Below are 21,887 nucleotides of genomic sequence, written 5' to 3'. Positions count from 1 at the left end.
ATGGGAAGACCTACATTTCTTCCATCAGATCCATTTTCAAAACCGCTTCTCCACATTTAGGGTCAAGCAACAGGCTCATCAGCATCCCGCCCTGGACGGGACGCCAGTCCACTGCACTGACACAAATGTGCCCCCAAATTTACATTTCCTGTTTCTGGCAATTCAAGTTTCTACCAAAACCTGTCCAGGTCCTTAAAACCGAACAAGTAACCACTCTTCTTGCAAAAAAGACCTGATGATGATGATGAAGTGCCTTTCCAAATCCTAGGATTCTGTACATAGTGATAGAGAAAGACTAACATGTACAGTACAAAGTAAAAGGTACTGGACAGAATGTATGTCAATCAGACACAGGCCGCAGTAAAAAGGTGAGTTGTGAGTTTACATTTTTGATGCTGACAGATCACTTAAAAGTAAAAAAAAAAACTCATGTGGTGTTAATCTCAAGATCTGCTGTTTCAACTACAGATCCCATTCCCCCCCTCCCAATGATGATTATTAGGTGTCATTAACAGTATGACTATCACTATATATATATCAGCATTTCTAACAAATGTGACTAGTGACTATCACTTACAAGGCAAAGCCTGCTTTTGATGACGAATTCACTCTTTACTCTGCGCCCTATCTTTGTGAAGAAGAAATAAACTCTGTCTGGGTACAAATCTGGGTAGGTGGAGAGAGGAACAAAGAAACGAAGCATTACAGAACGCAAGGAAGAAGGTCACACAACCCGAGACGTCAGCAACTGGTCATCACTGCACACTGCTGCCAGTCCCCCCTCAGGAAAGCTCACAAAGCACCAGGCAAGCTGCAAGAACACAAGGAAGGCTGCAAACCAGAGGCCAGTCAGCTCATCAAACCCGTCTGGCTGCTTGGAGGACCTCATCCAGTCATTTCTTGAAAACAAATCAGCGTAGAGCATAATAAAACCATTTATAACCGCGTTCATCAGGCTTTACCTAAACTGTACCATGATTTTACTGTGCCATTACCATGGCATATTGCCTTCTTACGAGCAAAAAAGTTAAAAGTCAATTAATCTAGGAGAAGACGTATCTTTTTGAAATGGAGTATAGAACTAAACATTAAACTCAAAGGTCAAACTGGAAAAGCTATAGCAAAGCTTTCTGGTTCTAACAGCACTAGTTGAGAATAAACAATGACTTAAAATCCAAAATGCACATAAGAGCTTGAGCTGTGATATATTAATTTCTGAGGAACTTCTGGACAGTCCATTAAATCCCACTACTTAATTACTATAATTTTACTATTTGCACCATATGTTTTTGGAGAAAGTCCACTGCACCATAACTACAGCAAAATTCATTTAAGAAAAATAATTAACTTTAGTGCATAAGCTCACCCTATAAACTAAAGTTATGCTCAAAATGTAAATTGCCTATCATTTCTTTAAAACCGTTTAGCAACTGCTTAAAAACTGCCGCGTTGCGCACTGGAAATTATTAATGCTCGCCAATCTAATTACAATGCACTCAGAATTAGTGCGAATCATTTGCAGAACTGACAAACCGAAACCACTTTAACATCATGTAATCCTTTAATTACTCTTAACAGTTTCAAGAAATTTCAATATTGATAGCACGGACCCAGTGCTGCGAGTCTTCAGCCTTACCGTTTTCACAAAAAATGGAGAGGGACATTTATCTATTCCCTTGGTTAATCCACAAGAGATGTTGGCAGGCCTCCTGCCTGTCACTTACGCTCCCCCTGGATGAAGGCGAACAACTGCACGGCAGGGAGAGTGTCCAGAGGGAACTGCAGCTCTGTTCTATACAGGGGTTTGTGGAAATACCGGCCATCAGAAAAGGGAAAATCCATCTTTCTACCTCCTTACCCAGCCACAGAAATCCCCAGGGAGAGCCAGGCAGCTCTAGATTAGACACAAGCACCCTAATGACAGCGCACCATGATTTCCCAGGCTGCTTTTAATGCTTTTTTTTTTTGTTTGAGCCAGATAAACCGAACTGAACAAGAACTCCCTGGTGCTCAGCTTTGGCACCATGACGGGGATAATCAAGAGGGCCCGCTTCCTTTCGCTGCGGGGTCACCCCGGGCGAGCGAACCGCACCCAGGCAGCGGACAAGTCGGTGCGCCAGCCTGCGTTCTCCCAGCATGCACCTGGCCTCACTCGAACCCTCGGCCTGGCTTACCTTCACCCTGACAAGCCGCTTGGCCGTTTTGATCTTGGCTTCGCAGAATGCCCCTCGGTACTTGGCGCTCACGTCCGTGCCAACCGTCAAGTAGGGAGGCTCCTCGAGGGTCTGCAGGGAATAATAAACATTTTATATAGCGCCTTTAAAAGTGGCTTCTCAAAGCGTTTTACAGAATGACAACAGCAATAACAACATTTAACAATAAAAAAAATACACAATAAACAATACAAAATACAAAAGATAAACACGATGAGAATATGTAGAGGAGACAGTAGATGGTGGTACTAAACACAGTAGGAGCAGAGGGGTAAAGAATGGAACCAGATAAGCAAGATTCTTCTAAAGAAGAAGGTTTTGAGTCTGGATTTAGAGAAAGTGAGTCTCTGATATCCTTGGGGAGGAGAAGGCGCCGTGAGCCCCCCAGGCCTGGCCCGGGGGCAAGCTCCTCACAGGCCACACACTGAAACACTCGCTCTTGATCAGTGCTCTGAGGCAGAGCCGGACCGGAAACAAATGCCGTGACCAGACCCGACAACGCTCTGCTCCGTAAGCAGGTTTTGGAACTGCGACGGAAACTGCAACCATCCCCAAATAACACACAGTTGTCTTTCGCCACCTTCCTTTTCTTTTTTTGTTTACTTTCCTTCTTCTACAGTCACGGAGCATTTCCTACCCTTTTTTGTAACATTTGTCTGGGAAGGCAAATTGTTTGCTTTTACAAAAAGCTCTTTTAACTGGCATCCCAAACGGCTGATTCTTCTCTTATAGAGAAAGACTCTGGACAGCCTGGCTATGAACTCCACATCACCCCCTCCCCTTCCTCATTTACCCTGTCCCCGGAGCCTCCTCCGAGCAACGTCTGTGTTGCATGCGCATCTTCGCGTTAAAAAAAAAAAAATCAAAACCCCGACCCAGCTACTTCAGGGCAGCTCGCAGCTCACTCGGCCAGATACAACTGAAAGACCAGAAGACCTGTCCTGACAGCCGCATCACAGCCTGCTGCGTTAACATTCTCCAGACACTGGAAGCAATGACTGATAATCAAGATGAATCTGGAGAGGACAGATAATGCTCTTTACAGTCAGCTCATAACATCTAAGTTGAAGTCTGATCTAGTTCGGGTAATGAAAAATATATTTCAGCATTACTTTGTAATAGCCCTGATGTGCACAAGGGACTCCTTCCGAGAAAAGCTCTAGACCCGAGTTTCCCCCAACCCCAGATCTTAGTGTCTGGGACCCAGCTGTCTCTTTAACTCAGCAGCTTAAGGCTGTGTAGAAGGTTGGATCTGAAACATTTCAGCGGTTTAACCTTTCTCCGAGGCGCTGTGCTGATTGTGACTTAAGGGCAGCCTGTCCTAGCTTGTTGATGGACAACGAGCATCAGAGAATCCCATGCATATGTTTACTGCTGCTGGGGCTAAGATCAGCATTCACATAAGGTCAGCAGTGCACATGGAATGAGTGAAGGTGACAGGATACATTATGATGTATGAGTCTTTAAGTAACACTACAATGTAGCAGCAAATACGATGCTCGCAATGCAAAACTAAATCCCACATTAAGGGCTGCAGTGAAATGAGATTTGCGGTTCTGGAAAACGTCGACAGGTAAAGGAGTCCCTTATGGACTTGAGCAATGAGCTTCACAGATTTGGGGACATGCAAGAGGAGGTTCTGTCTCCCACTGTGTGGAGCCTGGACATCTGCAGAGTCAAGAAGGCTTGAATATGCACTTCTGAAGTTAAGAGCTGGACTTCACTCATGCTGAAAGTCCTCAAGATATTCTGTTGCAAAACCATTCAGTGTTTTACCTGCGGTCATTGTAAATTTCCCAGGGAGCAAATGTAACTTACAGATCATCCAAGGCCCCACTATACAGCAATTCTGTTTTTGAGCTCCATCACATCTCCAAACATTTTTTTCCAAATAATTAACTTTACTGCTCAACCGTTTGAAAGTACTGAGTCAACTCTTAAGTCTGAAGTCAGAAAGATGTTCCTAAGTATGCAAAAGTATTTTCAGGTACAGCAGAATAAAACATCCACTACTCAAAAAGCTATGTTTACATTTTATCGTTTAGAAAATGTTGGTACCATAGGGACGGAAGAGAGGGAAAACAGTTTTCTTACAAACACAGGTTATTCAGAGCTTCTGTTGAGAACTTTCACTTCTAAAAGTCTGGATGCAGTGTCAGAATCTAAACCTATAAAGCATTTTATTGCTCTCACAACTGTGATTGGACTTCACACAGAAAACCTTCTTCAGAACACTGTCCTGTGCCAGATCGTATTTGACGGAGCTATATTTGGGCAAGGTGGTGAGAATGAACACCAGCACTTTCCGCCATGTTTTCTTGACAAGAGTTTAAAAAAAAATATCCTTGTGCAGCTGTGGTTAAACAGAAAAGAAGTGATGGCTGATCTGGGGTGGGGGGAATTCACAGACAACTCAAGATGAAGCATTAAAAGTTATTTTCAGCCAGGGTGGAAGGGCACAGATTTGAAAACCCAACCCTGAGCCAAACCTCAATGGACTCGTTTCGGTTCGATTCGCCCTCCTGTCCTGTAAGGGAGAGAAGTGCCTTCATTTTCAGCGCTGAACCCATCGCCTGGCAGGCATCCCGGCGAAGAAAATTCAGCTCCCCGAGATTTTTTGCAGCTTGCAGGTACAGTATTTGTTTCTTCCCCTCTTGCTGCTGTCCAGCGAACCTCAGTGAAACCCCTTAGTTCTAGGATCAGCGGGTCCGCACCTGCGTACGACCGGACTTCAGGAATGCGGCGAAACCCCCATACACTACAGCACAACTCTCCCCAAATCCTAAAAACCCCGTCCACATCCTCGCTTCTAGAGTCAAAACACTAATTGTGAAATTGGAGGTTCAGAAGGTCAGAGGTCCTGTCAGAGGAATGGGTCAAGACCCCTTTAAAAAGCTCAGATACTCTTAAATAAATTCCCTAAATAAAAGTGGGAAAAAAAAATATTTTAGAAAATAAAAAACAGGTACCCAGCACCACCAGGAAAGCTGTATTTCAGCAGAACCACACTGTGGAACTTAAGTTCTTTATTGCTTTTTCCTGCTCAATTCCAAAATAATCGTGCGGCTTCAGCCTGCGTTTTCTCCCACTCGGCAGAGGAATTTCAGATTTTCTGAATGCAAAAGCATCCCCACAGCTCGTGCGATCCCCGGCTCCACTGGATCGACTAGAAGACACCGCAGCCCGTCTCGGAGAGACCCGCAAGCAGATCCGGCGCGGGTCCTTTGCTGGACTGCCAGGGGTGTTCAGGAGCGGCTGACGCAGAGGCTCCGTGGCCCAGAGCTGAAGGGACAGCCCCCGCGCTAACCAGGAAATCGATGAGCTGGAGCTCCTCTGAATGACGTTTATGGCTTCTGAGCTCCCATTCTGAGCCCTGCAGCTCTGGAGCAAATCGTGAGGCAGCCCAGGCCTGTGCTGTCCGCGCTGAAGGCCTGCTCTTGGCACCTCTGTAACTATGGAAGCAGAGAGTTTTCCTCTCCGATACGGCTCAGGCAGCTGGCAGCTCTTTAAGAGAACGGCTCTGTGCTGAAGTGCTGGAACACTCTGGGACTCTGTACGCCAGAGCCCGGAGTTACCAGCTCCACGCACTTTGCTCTCCGGTTAGCCAAAAGTGAATTACAGCCCTTGTAACTCTGCCAGCGTCTTTCTAGCGGCAAGCCCTCGCTGACTAGACCAACGACGACTAGTCTAGGAACGTTGGACTGGATCCCCATTTATCAGCATTCCCACAATCCTACTCCAACTCCAGGCCTTTGCAAGGGATGCCACTATGTCTCTGCACAGCTCAGGACTCACTGTGAAAATCAATACTAGGTTGTGCTTTACTGAGGACTTTTGTTTTTTGCCCGAAGAACAAAGATTTCACTTGCAAAAAATATGCACACCTTTTGAATACCGAAAACAGATAAAAAAGCATGCAGAGGCTTAGTCTTGATCTTATCCTACCAATGCCCATTTCTCCCACAGATGTTCACTTGTAGGCAGAACCTTTACTGCTGGTTTATGGTTTTCCTTTAACGACAAAGGCCAAAGACTGACAAAACCTGGGTGATTTAAAACCTTTTGGCTGCAGCCACAGGTCATTAAGTCTCAGTGCAGTAATGAACTAAAGACACCCAGCGTTCAGTAAAAGGTCTTTAATTCTACCTCTACCCGAGGAAAAGTCAAAGCAGTAATATTATCTTCTAGATTGACAATATTAAATATCTGAAGCTATGCAAGGCAGGGCCTTTTCAGTACTGGGATAGGAAATCTCTAAGGAAAGCCAGGTAGCTTTTCTAAGTGTATTGGTGGCCCTGCAGGAGACACTCTGCCCTCAACACCAGTTTCTAAACCCAAAACCCCAGTGTGGTGGCTGGGGACATTGTGGTGTGGGAGGTGCTGTCCATCGGTTCAGCGGCTGAACTGAGGGCCTGAGTAGTCATGAAAGATCCCCTAGCCTTGTTATCGGGTGGGCGGCAGGGGTGTTAACCTCAGAGTCTTAGTTAAGTATCACTCTGGGCTTGTACAAGCAAGCCTGCCTTAAGGTTCGCCTCGCTTCTTGAGGTGAAGAAATTTCTCACTCCTCCACCTGATCGGATGTTCAGTGGGCCCACTGACGGAGAATGCCTGCCATACATCACCCAGATACTACACCTCGGTTTTTAGGAGAAGCAGATGCACACCTGAGAGAAGCACTTTGACATCAAAAGTGCTATAAAATGCAACAGCACCTTATCATTACCATTAAAAGAGAAAGAACATCCATCACAGAATACAAAACATTTGCTCCTTAATATTTGCAGGAAAGAAAAAAAAACACTTGGCCTTTTTCTTCACGGCATGCTCCATCACTAGAGCTTTCTGGAACAAAGACCTGTGAAGTTCTGCGACTGTGCTGTAAGCTCAAACCTGTGAGCAGGCCACTGCACATGCTGTTAAGTCACTGCAAACAGAAAGCTGCCCTGCAGCTACAAAACACATCAAGCTGAGCCAACGAGCCCACTAACATGACAGATCTTCATTGATCATTCCACAACACCAAAATCAGGAAACAAATGACAGACTGCAGAAACAGGCTTGTATCTTTTGAACGATAGGTCAGCCTTGCATAAGAAATGGCCACTGTGGTAGGATTGTACTTGTCTAGAGTACCGAGTGGTGCTCCTGTCAGAGGATGGAGTACCCTTTTCTAGTACTGCAACAGTTCATTAACACTCAGTATAAAGAGATGACGAAGTTAACCGAAAAATTAAGAAAAGGATGTACAGACGTGCATTGCTAACATCAAGCAAAATAAACTGTGCATCTCATCAGTACAAGATAGTACATTATTGTGCACTTAATATGATAACCACATGATAGCACAATTGTCAAGCAATACCTACATTATCAGTAGTTGACTTTCATTTATATGCAGTGGAATCGATTGCAGTGTGGTCTTGTTTAAAGATAAGCGTCCTCATGCACAGAGATTATGCTCAGGTTAGAAACTGTTAAAATGGTAACATTTCATTATGTGAGTAAACCCCAGTCAAAAGCAACACATCCTGAACACTAAACCCAAAGTTCCAGCTCAGCTATCGCTAGCTTCTAGGTGTTATCATTGGATAATGCAACAGACTTTTCATACATTTAATTGATCACTTTTATCTCCTCGTTACTTGAAAATGTACTTACGAAACATGCATTTGTTTTCCTTGATGGCAGCAATGCCCTTAGAAGATATGATCTACATTTGGAATTGACGTACACTACAGCTTCTGTTGTACTTTTGATGTTAATTTACCTTTCACGCTGACTAACCAAATACAATTAACTCAGCTCACTTTGCAATATTCAAATGAGTTTACAACTGCAGTAAATTATACTACGGGTTTTCATTTTCAAACATTTCAATAGCTTTAAATATGAGCTTTTATTAAGGCCTGAGCTTAAGAAAAAAAATTAAATGAAGCATTACATCTGTGTAATAACATAGGATGGATTCTCATGAAATACCTGATGAATATGTACTGGAGTATCTTCACACATCCAATATTTAACCTTCTGATTATTTCTTAACAATTAAGTGTCCTTCTGAGTTAGTACAGATTCATGACCTTATGTGATTTCTTGAAATTCTCTAAAGTGACTCACAAATCTTGTCCTAGGTGAAGCCCTATCACTGATTTTACTCTAGCTGAAATCTCAAATCCTGTACCAACTTGTGCCTTTATACAACTGCTTGTTTAGACTCTTGTTTTAGAAAAGAACCATATTTCAAGAACAATTCTGTTTTCAACAGTTTCAGCATGCACAACCCTTAACCTGCCAACCCTTGTGACTGAACAGCTCTTACTAATTGATCAATTAATAATAAACTGTTAATAACCCTGTTTCAAACTCTCCCACAGTAAGATTGAGGTGATGTTTCAGAAAACACACAATGAGTTCTGAAACCCAGAAACTGGATACCAAATTCCACCCAATATATATACACAAGCTGCTACAGAGTCAATTTAAAAACACACCCACACAGAAAGTTGAAATCATTTATACGTGGACTGCAAAGAAAACAACTTCTACCTTTGTGAAGGACGTTTCCATTTTCAGTCTCATTACTGTGTGTTTTATAGCAGTGAATTGACAAATGTTAAACTCGTTAAATCTTTTAAGAGCTTTAACATGTTTCTTCCAAACAATCTGGAATCTACAATATAATCTATGCGCGCTACACAAGAGCAAACGTCTTGTCTAATTAAGGATTCAGATATAATTCTAACAAGCTTAGGAGAGATTACTAAAACTAAAACAAATGGCAATAACAAACACCCAAGTAAGAAACATTCTAAACAAAGTGTAAGTGTATTTGACTTTTAACCATGTATGAAACAGAAACTTCCCTATTTCCCAGTCCATTTGCACACTGCTGTTCAAACCCACTATAAAAACCACACCGGACAGATTTTGTCACTGCTTTAAATCAATGCCTACAGTACAAAGCGGCATGGAACTTGAATTTTCCATCTTGAAGTATCATAATAAAAAACACCAAAAAATCATCTCAATAAAAATATCTGAAATTTCTTGCTCGGAAAAGTGAAATCCTGGGAAAAACAGGTGCACTCCAACTTGCTTGTTCTGAAAATCCAGAAGCGCCGGTTTGGAAACGAACAACTGCTGGGTCTCGGTCCCAAACCTCTCATTTGTCAGCGCTGAAGCACCCCACTGTGACAGATCAATTGAACTGTGTTATTTACGCTGTGGTTAGAATGTCCACAGGGACAGGAAGTACTGACCTGAAACTCAGGTCAAACATGCCCAGGGCATGAGTGCATGATGAACTATGTTAACAGATCCTGACTTCATGGCAGGAAACTATAAGCGGTTTTTACACTTTTTGGCGTTCAGGCAAGATCCTGAAGTGTGAAAAAGTCACTTCGTACTCTACCGGGTGCAGCCCTGCGTGGCTGAAGAGGTCAGCTTAAAACTGAAAGCCAACTGGCAGGTTGATGGAAAAAACCCTGTTGCTGCTGAACTGCTTTCTCTCAGTTCTCGTTTCTTGAGCCCTCCTACACGGTCCTCAAATTAAAAGAGCTTCAACTCGAGGCTCCCAGGAAGGAAAACGTTTCGGCGGCGTTGCAGTGCAGCTGAGCTGATAATGGGAGCGAGCCCGACTGCAGGACACACTTCTATTCCTGCGCTCGCTCAGACACGGAGAAGGGGTGGAGGCTGTGACTTACAGACCCGATCGGGATGCTGTTGCCTGTTGCTCCGAGCGGACCGATACTCTGTCGTACCGTATTGCTCCGAGCAGACTGCTACTCTGCTGTGACGCAGCTCACCGCTCCTCTAGAGTGTACACCAGACAGAATGAGAAAAGTCTGAGCCTAGGAGCAATCTGCCGATCTAAGAGGGAAGCACATCACAGATCACCGGCAGATGCTGTCTTATTATTATCCTGCTGCAAAAGATTACATCAGTAGAAAGACATCAATAAACCTATGTCGTAAAACATTTCAATAATCATTTTTTATAGTCCACAGTACACTTAAATTAGTAGCATTGTAATTAACACAAATGAGATACCCCTATTATCCAAATGTAGTGCTGGTATCTTAAGTAGAAATTATCCCCAAAAAATGTCCTAAATGACCCACCTGTACCAGAGTTTCACATTTCCTCTAGGTATATAAAAGTAAGAACACCAGCTCTAAAACCAAAGGGCTCTTTTATAACCCCACTACACAAACACACCAAACATAGAAATCCGGTATTTCTACCGCATAAAAATAAAACCTCAGTCTCAGAGCAAGCTTTCAAAGAGCTTCTGAACTGAGACAGAATTGTTCTACCTGAAAGCTGAACAGAAATTGCCAACAAGCTGAGGAGAATGTGGAGTCTAAGGGAAGATAAACACTTAAAACTTTTTCAAAGGTTTTCCACTCAAGGCCATGATTTCTTAAAAGACCCTAGACTTCTAAGCTCCACGAAACTGTCCTATGTAATAAATACCTTTTGCAATGCAGTTGGGGGGAAAAAAAGTACTTAAACGCACACTCAAAGCTGGAGCGCAAGGAGATACTGTTTGTGTTACGAGTGGAACCCACTGTGTTCTTCTGTGTGATCTCATTTGAGGTCAATTGGAAAACCACGGAGACCATAGTTAAAGGAGTGTCAAAGGGCACAGGTCAGACACAGCAGGGCTACACTGGGAACAGAGCGACACAGATCCGAACACAAGGGCGTCTGGGGGAAACACTAATTAACAGGCTCTAGAGGCAGAGGTTTTTCCCCAGTCACATGAGATCAGCACACCCCTGCCCATCTCAAAAGGACTGCATCGCCTTTGGTTCTTCTTTCAGACCGCTTTACGAGAATAAAACAGTCATCTTGCACGTTCAATTAGAAGATTTTCCCGGTTAACGGGCAAACTCTTTATGGTTCCAAAAAGCAGGCTGTTGAATCGGGAATCCGACACTGTGGTTTAAGCTGAGCACCAGAGTTCCTCTCCAGAAACTCGCTAACAGGTAAAGGAAAAATAGTAAAACCCAAAAGAAAAACTTATCAGAAATTCCCCATACTCATCAGCTGACTGTTTTATCTAACGCCAGGCTAGGATGAGAAACTGAACAGCTCTTTGAAAGGCCTGAAGCCAAGGTTACAGGTCCCAATCTTTATCGGGACGTGAACTCCAACTTTGACATTTCAGCAGCAGTTACTGTGCCAACACTACAGTCATCATTTTTCTGCCAATTTTTTTTTCCCTGCAACGCACAACGATGCACTCAAGTTGGTCCCGAGAGAATCAGACCCCAAGATCTAAGTGAAATAACTTGTGCATTTGACTTCACTTCCAGATCTGTGAGCAGCTGTGATCCCACGATTTTTAAATTAACCTGTGACCGGCTTGTGTAGCATATCTATTAGCATTCAGCTGCTAGCTCCCTTTCATTAAGGCCAGACCGTATCCTCCCCAGATATTTTACTCATTCCTTCACTACAAAAACGGGTTCCAACAGCATGCTTATAATACATATTCCATTACTTTCTGCTAAGGTATTTAAAATTGATCAAACCTGCTCACAGACATTTACACAGTATTGATCATTCATCTACCTCTAGTAGACGTGCACAATGTTTCTAAGGCAGTCTACCAGATGATCGGACACAAATGGTTTTGCACAACAGAGCAAGCAAAGCTTGACCACAACACTACTGCCTGCCTTCTGCTTCTTCCACCATGTCACACAAGGGCTGTGATCTTTTCAATCATACAAACTCTTCCAGCTCTCAACAAAGAACACTCCAGCTGTTTGTCAAACCGCGGAGATACAGGAACAGTGTGAACCCCTGCATATTACAGTACTTTTAAGGTCCAAGAGTGAAGAGCACGGGTAGATATTTACATCTATTTAGATCTACGTAGGCAGCGGTTTCAAAAGGTGCATGGACATCAAAAGCTGGTTGGTAACTATTTCTGACGGTGCAATGCAATGAAACAATATTCCCTTTTAATAGGCAACCCGCACTGTAACTGCAACAAGGGACCTTGCACCCACCATAGGTAGTCAGAGTGGTCTGGTACCCTCAATAAAATAAGAGCCTTTAAAACATTCTCAATGAGCCGCACAGCACAGACATCTCAGTCAAAAGGCCGACCAGACTGCTGGAACTTTTTTGGAGGGGTTTCCAGTTCAGAATTGAAGCATCAGGCTCCACTCACAGGTGGGGGGGGGGGGGGTGGGGGGGTTGAGTCTTATCATCAGCTGAGCTCTGTAGGCATCTAGTCACAGTCGGTCACCCTCCGCAGTTGCTCCAACGAAGAGGAAGCTCGTTTTGAACCAGCGGCTGGCAGTAACAGGGAAAGCCAGCTGCCATCCACTCCATTGACAAGTGTGATTAATGAAAAACGCTTAAATCGCTATCTACAAGGCAACTCAGGAAATTTCAGGGGATCTAAACCACAAACCATCCCTGAGCAACATGCAAAAACATTAATTCAATCCCAAGGACTGCACTGTCAGCGCGCCGGCTGACGGTACTGCTGGCACTTGTCTGTTCTTACAGTGTAGCAGACAGGTTTAGGAGATCAGAACACTTGACGTTACTCTTTCAGCGAAGTTATTACTGCAATCTACTTGAGATCTGAGGTATACAAAATGCAAAGCAAGATGACAGCTCAGATGCAGATTTATGTTCCACTATGGCAGCATGTCTTTGCATCTAGTCCTTATTTTAAGGGAAAACCAAAGAAAGTTTTAATATTCAGGGTTACTGACTGGCTGACAGACTGGGGACTGTGCTCATACAGCACTCACTGAAATACTACTGCACTGGGGTTTATAAGAGTCTTTCCATGTTGCAACTTTAGGTTGTGATTTTTACAGTTAAACGTTTTCTTGCACTTTTGGGATTTTCTGCATTTATGTTTTTGATACAATGTTTTTCCACAGAATTTTGTGAAGGATGTTCCTCTTGAAAAGCACTATATAAAATAAAACTTAGGGGATGTTGAGAAAAGCTGAGTCAGGACTTGAAAATTTGTTGTTGTAAACGCTTATATCTTTTTCAAGCATCCAACTATCGTACTCTCCCCGTAATGGTCACTAAAAAAAACAAACCATCTAGATTAGCCAGGAGTGTGTTTTATACTCAAGCAATATAAACCCGTTACTATGCTTTAGCATGTTTTACTTAACCCTTGAGCGGATAAGGAAATGCACCTGCAGGAGCTGCAGCACACTGAATAATTGGTGGCAGCTTCTGAGAACATAACATCTGGAGCTGGGCACTTAAAGCAAGACCTTCCCATCCCTAATTTCAGGAATTCCCATAACTTTTAGCTTCCTAGAAACTGGAGGGACAGATTGCTCAGCGCTCAGAGATGTTTTCACTTTTCAGTCCCAAGTGCCTACAGCTGGTCTAGATGTTGGTCCTCACGGGCAAAGGCTTTAAATAAAAAGGCTGCCATCACGCAGCTGGTCATCCAGCCAGCCACTGTCTTGTTTTCAAAAAGGGAGCCTCCGAGCTGGGCGAAGAACCGGGAGGCTTCTGTATCTGGGAACCACAGAGGCTTCTCCAGGCAGCTGCGGAGGACTCTGACCTCGGGCCAGGCAGGCCTCGGGCTGAACTAATGAGGTCTGTGCATGCACAATGTCCAGACAGCAGGGCGGAGGGGAACTAATACACAAGGCCACATCACTGAGCTCCGCGCTGTGCTGGGGTACATGGTGCAGCAACGCACACCGGACAGCCCCCTAACTATAACGAAAACTGGTCCAGACACATCGGGGGACACCGACCCCTGCCCTTTTAACACATCTGGAGTCAAAAGTGACAGGCTTTACTTCACAGGCGGCAGAGTTTCAGTGCTTTGGAATGGGATTTAGCCCAGAGGAATGGTTTGAATGGATGCAACAAAACAAACAAACCCCCGAAAATGCAGACGGGCACACAAGGGAAAGAAAATTGTTGCCAAACCCCCCCCCCCACACACACACACCCAGCCCAGCTAAACAGAAATGAGAAATACTGCCAGAATTATTGAGTTCCTGAAGACTGGAGACACTGAAACGGTTTAGAAACATGGGCCTCTGATACAAACAAGCTCGGAGAAGGACATGGAAATCACTGCTGGCTGAGCTCAACTGTGAGAGCTGTGTGAAACAGCACAGGTTTTCACACCCTGCAGTTTGCTGAGGCCTCCTGTCTGTGTCCTCTGTAAAGGTCCTGGTGAGATAACAAGAGTAGCGACTCCAGCCTGTGGCAGAAGGGAGTCTGTGACAAATTAATCTGTCTTATTATACAGTTCAAACTAATGCACATTTGCTGCAAACCAATGCTTTCATAGTGCGCTGCGCTATTGGTAAATACATTACTGACAGCTTGTGTTACCTATTAACACTTCTTCCAATATACAGAAAACATGGCCTACTGAGTCTTTTTTCTTATAATATAGTGAAGTATGAAAGTAACCATAAAAGACCTAAAAAATGTATAGCTGTATAAGAAACAGAACTTTGAACAATCTTCACATTTGCATGTGAAGGGCATGAAAGTGTGAAAGTACAACATCTCAAATGAAAGCCCAATGCCACACTCAGTTTTATATTAGGCCTTAGTTCCTGGCTTGGATCATATGAGTGGATACAACCGGGCCCAAGATAATAGTAAAAAAGTACCACTACCTGCTGGCTTCAGATTAATTGCACCCCAGATTTCACTAGCAATTTACCAATTGGCTATTTTTGAATGAATTTCAGCTCCTCCACAAGTTAGGTTTCTTGCGAGGGTGGCTAGAATTTTCCACTTTTGCATTGAAGCCTTTTCAGAGGGACAGGATCACGCACTGTCAAAATGCCCGTGCGCTCAGCAGACTGCACTGCCGGCTCCATCACTGCACAGCTCCCATCCCTTCACAGAGAGGCCCAGTCTTCAAAAGGAACTGCTGGGGTACTGGCTACAATTACCATGACTTCCACAGCTGTCCTCCTGCCCAACACTTAAAGCTTCACTAAATATTCACGTTCTGAATCGTCAACCATGTGCAGGCCTGACCTTGCACCAGAAACTAAATCGGACTCCCCACGATCTCTGCTGGCCAGGCTAGGCTGTAGAACCTCCAAGAAAAAGCAGCGCAATGAGACCTAATCCAATAATGCCATGCAGAACAGAAAGGAAAGATCAGGAGGTTTGCTGGCAGTAATTCAATCACCAAAGTCCCCCCGAATTAAACAATCACAACATTTCCTGTGTAGCTCTGTGCAGCAAAAAGCCTTTATTGGAGACTCCAGATATCCTCCGTCTTTCATGCATGACCTACGTGCCTAATGGGAATATGAGGGAATAAACATTCCAGAATTAGCAGTCCACTTCCACGAGAAGATGAGTACAAGCGCATTTCTGGCTAGCACACAACGGCATTGCCCCTGTCCTTCTATTCCATTTCACAGCACAGGTTCAGATCATGCTTCAAAGGAGCGGGGTTCATCACATTCATTTTTTTGCTCGGCACTGCCCCTCAGCTCAAATCCAATTATCTGCCCATCGGTCATCAGAAAGCCACTGACTGCTTGGTAACCCTGTGCCTATCTCAGAAGCTCAAAGCAAGAGGCAGGAGCACAATCCCAGCCTCTCACTAGGCATGCACACAACCAGCAACAGCTGCAGCAACACCAGCGAGCCACGAAACCAGAACACCCAGACCAAACCCAAACAAAGGAGCAAAAATGCATTCTAACCATAGTTCTCAGTGCAAACCCAGTTAATGTCACATGCTGTCCACTCCCCTTTCCTCCCCCCCCCCCCACTACTGCCATCCTATAATTCTTTATTTTATTAACAGATGAGGGATTCCAAATCGCCTCTGAGGCAGCAGCTAGCCAGTTTTATTTAAACAAAAAACGATGGTAGCGTCTTCTTGGATGCCAGTCCCCTGTCAGTCCAACAGCCAATAGGATCATTTCCACAGGTAATTATCCAGCAGCATGTTACCATAGTAACACAGAAGCCAATCATGCATGTTGTAATTACACTTGGTCACATTCCCTTGCCTGCACTAGGAAAGCCGGAGTAGTAACTTTTTCAATAAAGTATATCAGTGGCAAAAACAACACGCAGCTACACATGGCACCATTAACTTTATGCTAGCCAGGCGCTGACCTTTTAAAAACCACTTACTGAGCAAACGACCACTGGAGCAACATCAAGAGAAACCAGCATCACGCAATTCTACCGCTCGACAAAACGTAATTCTACACCAGCGATCTTCTGAAGGTGGGCAACAGTGTGGACACTGGTTAGGGCTCCAGGCTTGTAACTAGAAGGTTCAAATCCCAGATGAGACACTGCTGTAGTCACAAGCAAGGTACTTCACTGTAGATGCCCCAGTACAATAACCAGCTGTAGAAATGGATGCCAACACAACTCATACGGATAAGTCAGCACAATAAATAAATCACCAATGCTCTTCTGAAAGTAGTGATGTAGCAGCTATTCAACACTTTGCGTAAAGTAGTGCTATATTATCGTTATGTGTAATATTGTGCGACAGCAAAAGGTAATAGCATCGCACAGTAGAGAATGATAGTCCCAAACATAATGGACTACAATATTCAATTTTGAATTGCATGTTTTAAGGAGAATGTTATTAAACTGTGGCTCAAACATACCGTAACACGCCACTTATCAGTAGTGGATGGAAAAAATCTTCAGATTTTTCTTAAAAGTTAGTACAGGAGTCTGCAGTGCTTCAATTAAATTACATGGCAAATCACAGAGTTTAGGCATTGCTCTATTAGGGCAATAGGGGTAGAAAGAAGAGAGAGGAGGGGTAAACTTGCAGTTTTGTAGGCCAGATTTAGGATCTACTGTTTTCTGTACCCATTGCAACAAAGGCTTCCCATACTGTTATTGTAACAGTGGAAAATTACACAAAACTGCAGATCAGAAGTTTGAATAGTGAAAACGCAAACATAAAAAGCACAGAAATGCTAGAAAAAATGAAATACAAATCACATTATATAACTAAATATTAAAAGTTTAAATCTCTCTTAGTCATGTTGTGGAACAAACCTGATCATTTTTATTTTTAATGATCAATAACCTAGGGCAGAAAAGGAATAAATTACAATTCAACAGAGCGAAAAATGAGTCACCCTGCTGTTCCTAAGTACACAATCTGCAGGTACTCTGGGATCATTAGAAAAAAATATTGCCTACATAATCTCCACTGAAATAAGGCCGTGCATCCCTTTACCAGTTTAGTAACCACCAACATAACCATCCATCAGTTACAAAGTGAATTCAAACACTTTCACATTAACCTGTCAACACGTATTTACTTTTTAAAAAAAAGTCTGGAAATAACTTGCAGTTTTGAGCATTTTAAATTAAAAAAAAAGTCTTTAGTGTATATACATATAAACCAAGAGTGATTACTTCTCATATTAAGAAGCATTAAACAGGGTGCAGATTGGAACCTGAATGTAACACACACTGGTGCACCAGACTGTTATTTCCAATGTGGTTTAACAGTTGCAAGTAAGAAACCCTGTAGTCTGCAAACTCACAAACACTATAAACGCTCACTTTGATATTTCAGCAGGGTACAGACCCCTGTATAAAGTACATTTATGGTCCCAGATGGGAGGAACAGAGGACGTATAAGCTGCAGGTCAGGCCATGACACAGGAGCGCAGCACCTAAACCTCACAGCCCTTGACTGAGAAGCCCTCTAAACCCAGACTAGAGGTTCCTGTTACAGCCGCCTTCAGTTCCCCTCCTTCAACTCTTACCTTCATTTTCACGCAAGACTCCTCTGCTCCTCCTGGGGAACCAGGGTGTCAAGCCTGAAACTGCAAGAAAATATTTTTTTAGATGGGGAAACGAGTGCAGGCATTCCAACAGCACTACTTCTGCTGAGTTTTACTTAAGCTGAGTGTTGTTTAACTTTCTTGTTGTTGTTGTGGCTGTTGTGCATTTAAGTAGGTCTTTCCTTAATGTCTTTGTATAGGAGCAAACATGCAAATAGGCATTTCATTGCACTTGTGCATATGATAAAAGCTGGACTCTGAATGGCCTGATTTTCATGTGGCCGGGCCTAACATAAGAAGAGGAAGACAAAAAGTGTATGCAACGAGTTTTGTTGTAAACATGCAGTTCAGATGTATCACAGTGAGTTTAAAATCACAATTCAGTGGTGCAAGGTATCTGTCTCAACACGTTAACGTGTAATAATGTGTGCATCACAGAGCAAAGAAAGGAGAAATTATAATAGATCAAACAATCCAAAAAGGAGGACAAATATACTTTAGATAGTCAAAATATGCTCGTCATTAATGGGAGGCCTTCCAAGCAAAAGAAGAACAGTAAGACCGATCAAGAGTATGAATTCACCATTTAAAGGGATGCAACCGTACAGATAAATAATGATTAGACAACCTTCTTGTTCATAATAAAGCCGAGCTTCTCTCTAAATGAAAACGAATTCCTCCCTTGTTCTTTTCAAGGCATTCTTGGAGTACAGTCTGAAGGTCAATAAAAAAAAATCTATTTTGGTTTACAAGGGTGTTCCAGTTTTTATTTCCAGTCCCATACTAGCAAACTTTTAACAAGTAATTTATTTTTTCCTTAACGTTCACAACGACTTAGGATCTGTATCCAATATTCAAAACATAAGTTAGGTGCACGATAATAAATCAGTAAAAACAAGCACAGATCACATTTTGTAAAGAAGCATTTCTTTCTACTGTCTAGATCTATTTTTCTGCAGAAAAGAGATTTTTAACGTTGCTTCCTGTAACTTAAAGCCCATCGCGAAGGAAGACCTCAATCTTAGTTTGTGACAGTAAAATGTCAATACGTTAACGTTTCTCTCCACGCCGCTATCCTACCAACCACAGCAGCTGTACGAGAATGGAAGTTCACGTGTGCCAAAATAAGAAATGTTCATTTAAACTAGCACTATTGAATCTCCTAAAAGTACAGAGAACGAGGGATATTTGTACAGAAAAATAGGTCGTGACGTTGGACGCTCAATTTCAACGCGATCATTATTTTTTTCCACTCCTGTCCGCGAAACAATTTAAAGCGATTTCGAAACCAAACGGGGCTCCCACTGTCCCTGAAATAAAAATGAATGAGCAAGACAAACAAAAAGAATACGGCATCTTTTTTTTTACTTTCGGTTTTCGGCGTCATTTCCAAATGGCTCGGTTACATGCGCGATCGAGGAGGGCAAGGAGAGAGAGAAAAGGAGGGATAAAATGAAAAAGAAGAACTATTTTGACACAGGTTGAGGACGGGGAGTAATGTCTGCTGTGTGTGTGTGTATCAGTGCAGGCAGCTAAGTGGATGACGCCATTTCTGTATCACAGCAGAAACACATTTCGCCAACAACACGACACTAGTACGATAGAAAAAGACGCACACACAAAAAAATCCGTCATAACAACGCCAAGTCAAAAACAGCGAGAAATAAAATTAATCCATATCGCCCCCTTCTCTTATTTCTCCCCCGTTAGTCGAGGTGTACTGTCTTTTTGTCTCAGCCAACTGACAGTTTCTCAACGGAATAACAACCTCACTCACGCAACCTGCGGATGATGATGGTGACGATAATAATAACAACAAAATAACACTACAGCTGTAGCAGCTCGATAAAAGCAAGCAAGCGTGTGTGTGTGTGTGTGTGGGGGGGGATTTTTTAAGTCGATTTTTTTTTTTTCAGGAATCCCCGTTGGCACTCTCTCCGAGCAGCACAGCGTGATACACATCATCAGATCGGAGGGCTGGCGAGGTTAGCAAAGGGACCGGAGGAGGGAGGGGACAGACGGGCTGGTTTCTTTTGTAGGGTCTCCGTGAAATCTGAAATCGTTAACTTTGATTTGCCAACCCAATTGGCTACCAAAACGCACCGAAGTACACACACAGAGCGACGGACAAAAACCCATCGAGCGATTTCCGCGTTCAAACGCAGACGAGGCGAGAGAGAGAGAGAAAGAGAGAGAGAGGGCTCCTCTGTCCGAGGCTGTTTCGGTTGCACATTTTCGCTGACTCCCCAAACTACAACCCAGACGCCTCTCCCACAGCGTGAAACGGCAAACGAGGATTTTTTTTTAAAAAAGAAACAACAACAACAACAACAACAAAACCCACTATGAACAAGGCTAAACTAAACAAAGTGACACGGGCTCAAAAACCTAAACCGACCTCCCCCCTCCTCCTCCTCCCTCACCACCACCGCCGCCGCCGCCGTCTTCACCGACTTCGAGAGACGGAGGAGCAGCCGGGGACCGACTGCGGACGAGCAGCAACCATTAAATCTGACGAACCAGGCACTACAATGTCACCCCGCTTAATGTAATCCAGTCGTTACTGCTGGCGAAAGAGTGTGTGTGTTTCTGGGGGAGAGCGCTCACGGCTGGACTGTGCTCGAAAATCAGCTGTCGAAAACAACGCTGAGCCTAGTCTCATTTCTACCCCCCCCCCGCAAACCTCCCAACCGCTCCGCTAGTTGCTTTATTGCAACGATTTAAAAATATGTTCTACTCCTGGTCGTTTCTTTTTCTCTCTCTCGCCTCCCCCCCACCCACGTCAGTCCGGGCTTTAATAAGATTTTGTTTCTGTTCTGGCGAGCACGGCTGCGGGTTGTAGTATAAAAGAGGGGTGCAGGAGGGGAAAAAAAATAATTAAACGTGACCGATGGGGTGGAAGACTGGAGCAGCAGCAGCAACAACAACAGCAGCAGCAGCAGCAGCAGCAGGAGCAGGAGCAAAGCGGGGGAAAAAAGCACAAAAAAAGATCGGGAATACAGGCAGGCGACCTACGCGACCGTAAAGCCAACTAATGGAGATATCCAGAGTCAGAGGAGACTCGATCGCTGGGCGACAGCAAGTCGTTTCTGGAGGAAAGGAAGTCGGTTTCGGGGCAATTTCATCGCTGTCTGCAGAATCCGAGGAGCTCACTTATGTAAGACGGCTTTTTTTCCCCTCTCTTCCCCCCCCCCCCAAATCAGATCCGATACCTCGCGTCAAGAAACTCCTTTCTGCATGATCGGGGTTTTTTTTTTGGGGTGGTGGTGGAGATAAATTCCTCCATAGCCGAGTGTAACTCGCACACCTTCAAGCCAGCTAAGGCTGACAGGCGAAAGAATAAGACGAGCGAATGCAAATAATTAATAGAGATTTGTTTCTGGACTGGCTAAACAGCAGGGATCGGGGTCGACAGCGCTCACTACGGACAACGCTGGTCTTTTCCACTCCACCCCCCTCCTCACCTCCAGCTTTCGGCTTTCCTAGTCTAAGATTTCCCTAGTCTGTCCCCCCGGCGTCAGGAAAGAAAATCAGCAAGTGCTCAAATGATCTGCATCTTTTTTTAGGGGAAAAAAAAAGAATGGGTAGCAAACAAACTTCACGCGATCTGTTTATTCCTTACCGAGGAAGTCCAGTTTTCGATTTTTTTTATCCTCTCTTCTTGCTGGTGCAGTAATTTAATCCTCCATGAGCTCATCGAAAAGCAAGAGCAAACGGACTTGATGGTTATTTTTGAAGTCTTTTTTTTTTCCCCCCCCACCAGCCCCGGGATGCGTATCCGACACAATCGCTCCTTCTGTAGGACTCTTTCTCTCTGTGTGCTCCTCTCCTTCTGAAACAGACTGACGGACCCCCCTAAGAAACGCCCTCAATGACTGTCAAGCTTTATGATTGGCTA

The 21,887-nt window shown here is 43.9% G+C and overlaps 1 protein-coding gene across 3 annotated transcripts in view; it reads right to left on the bottom strand.

The window, feature by feature from the left end:
* arid4b (AT-rich interaction domain 4B) overlaps positions 1–21,810 on the bottom strand; it is a 51,578-nt gene extending 29,768 nt beyond the window's left edge. For all 3 annotated transcript variants that reach the window (XM_088934142.1, XM_088934145.1, XM_088934143.1), the window contains exons 1-3: positions 21,612–21,810; positions 17,972–18,031; positions 2,175–2,285 (exon numbers count right to left, since the gene is read on the bottom strand). In XM_088934142.1, coding sequence (XP_088790268.1) covers positions 2,175–2,285; positions 17,972–17,977 — 117 coding nt within the window. In that variant the 5' untranslated portion in view covers positions 17,978–18,031; positions 21,612–21,810. The remainder of the gene's footprint in view (positions 1–2,174; positions 2,286–17,971; positions 18,032–21,611) is intronic.
* Positions 21,811–21,887: the final 77 nt, after the last annotated feature.

The sequence above is a fragment of the Atractosteus spatula genome, chromosome 15 (assembly GCF_055471065.1).
Source record: "Atractosteus spatula isolate fAtrSpa1 chromosome 15, fAtrSpa1.hap1, whole genome shotgun sequence".
Classification (NCBI taxonomy): Eukaryota; Metazoa; Chordata; class Actinopteri; order Semionotiformes; family Lepisosteidae; genus Atractosteus; species Atractosteus spatula.
The sequence above is the reverse complement of the archived record's forward strand: the minus strand, read 5'-3'. Positions and strand labels throughout refer to the sequence as shown.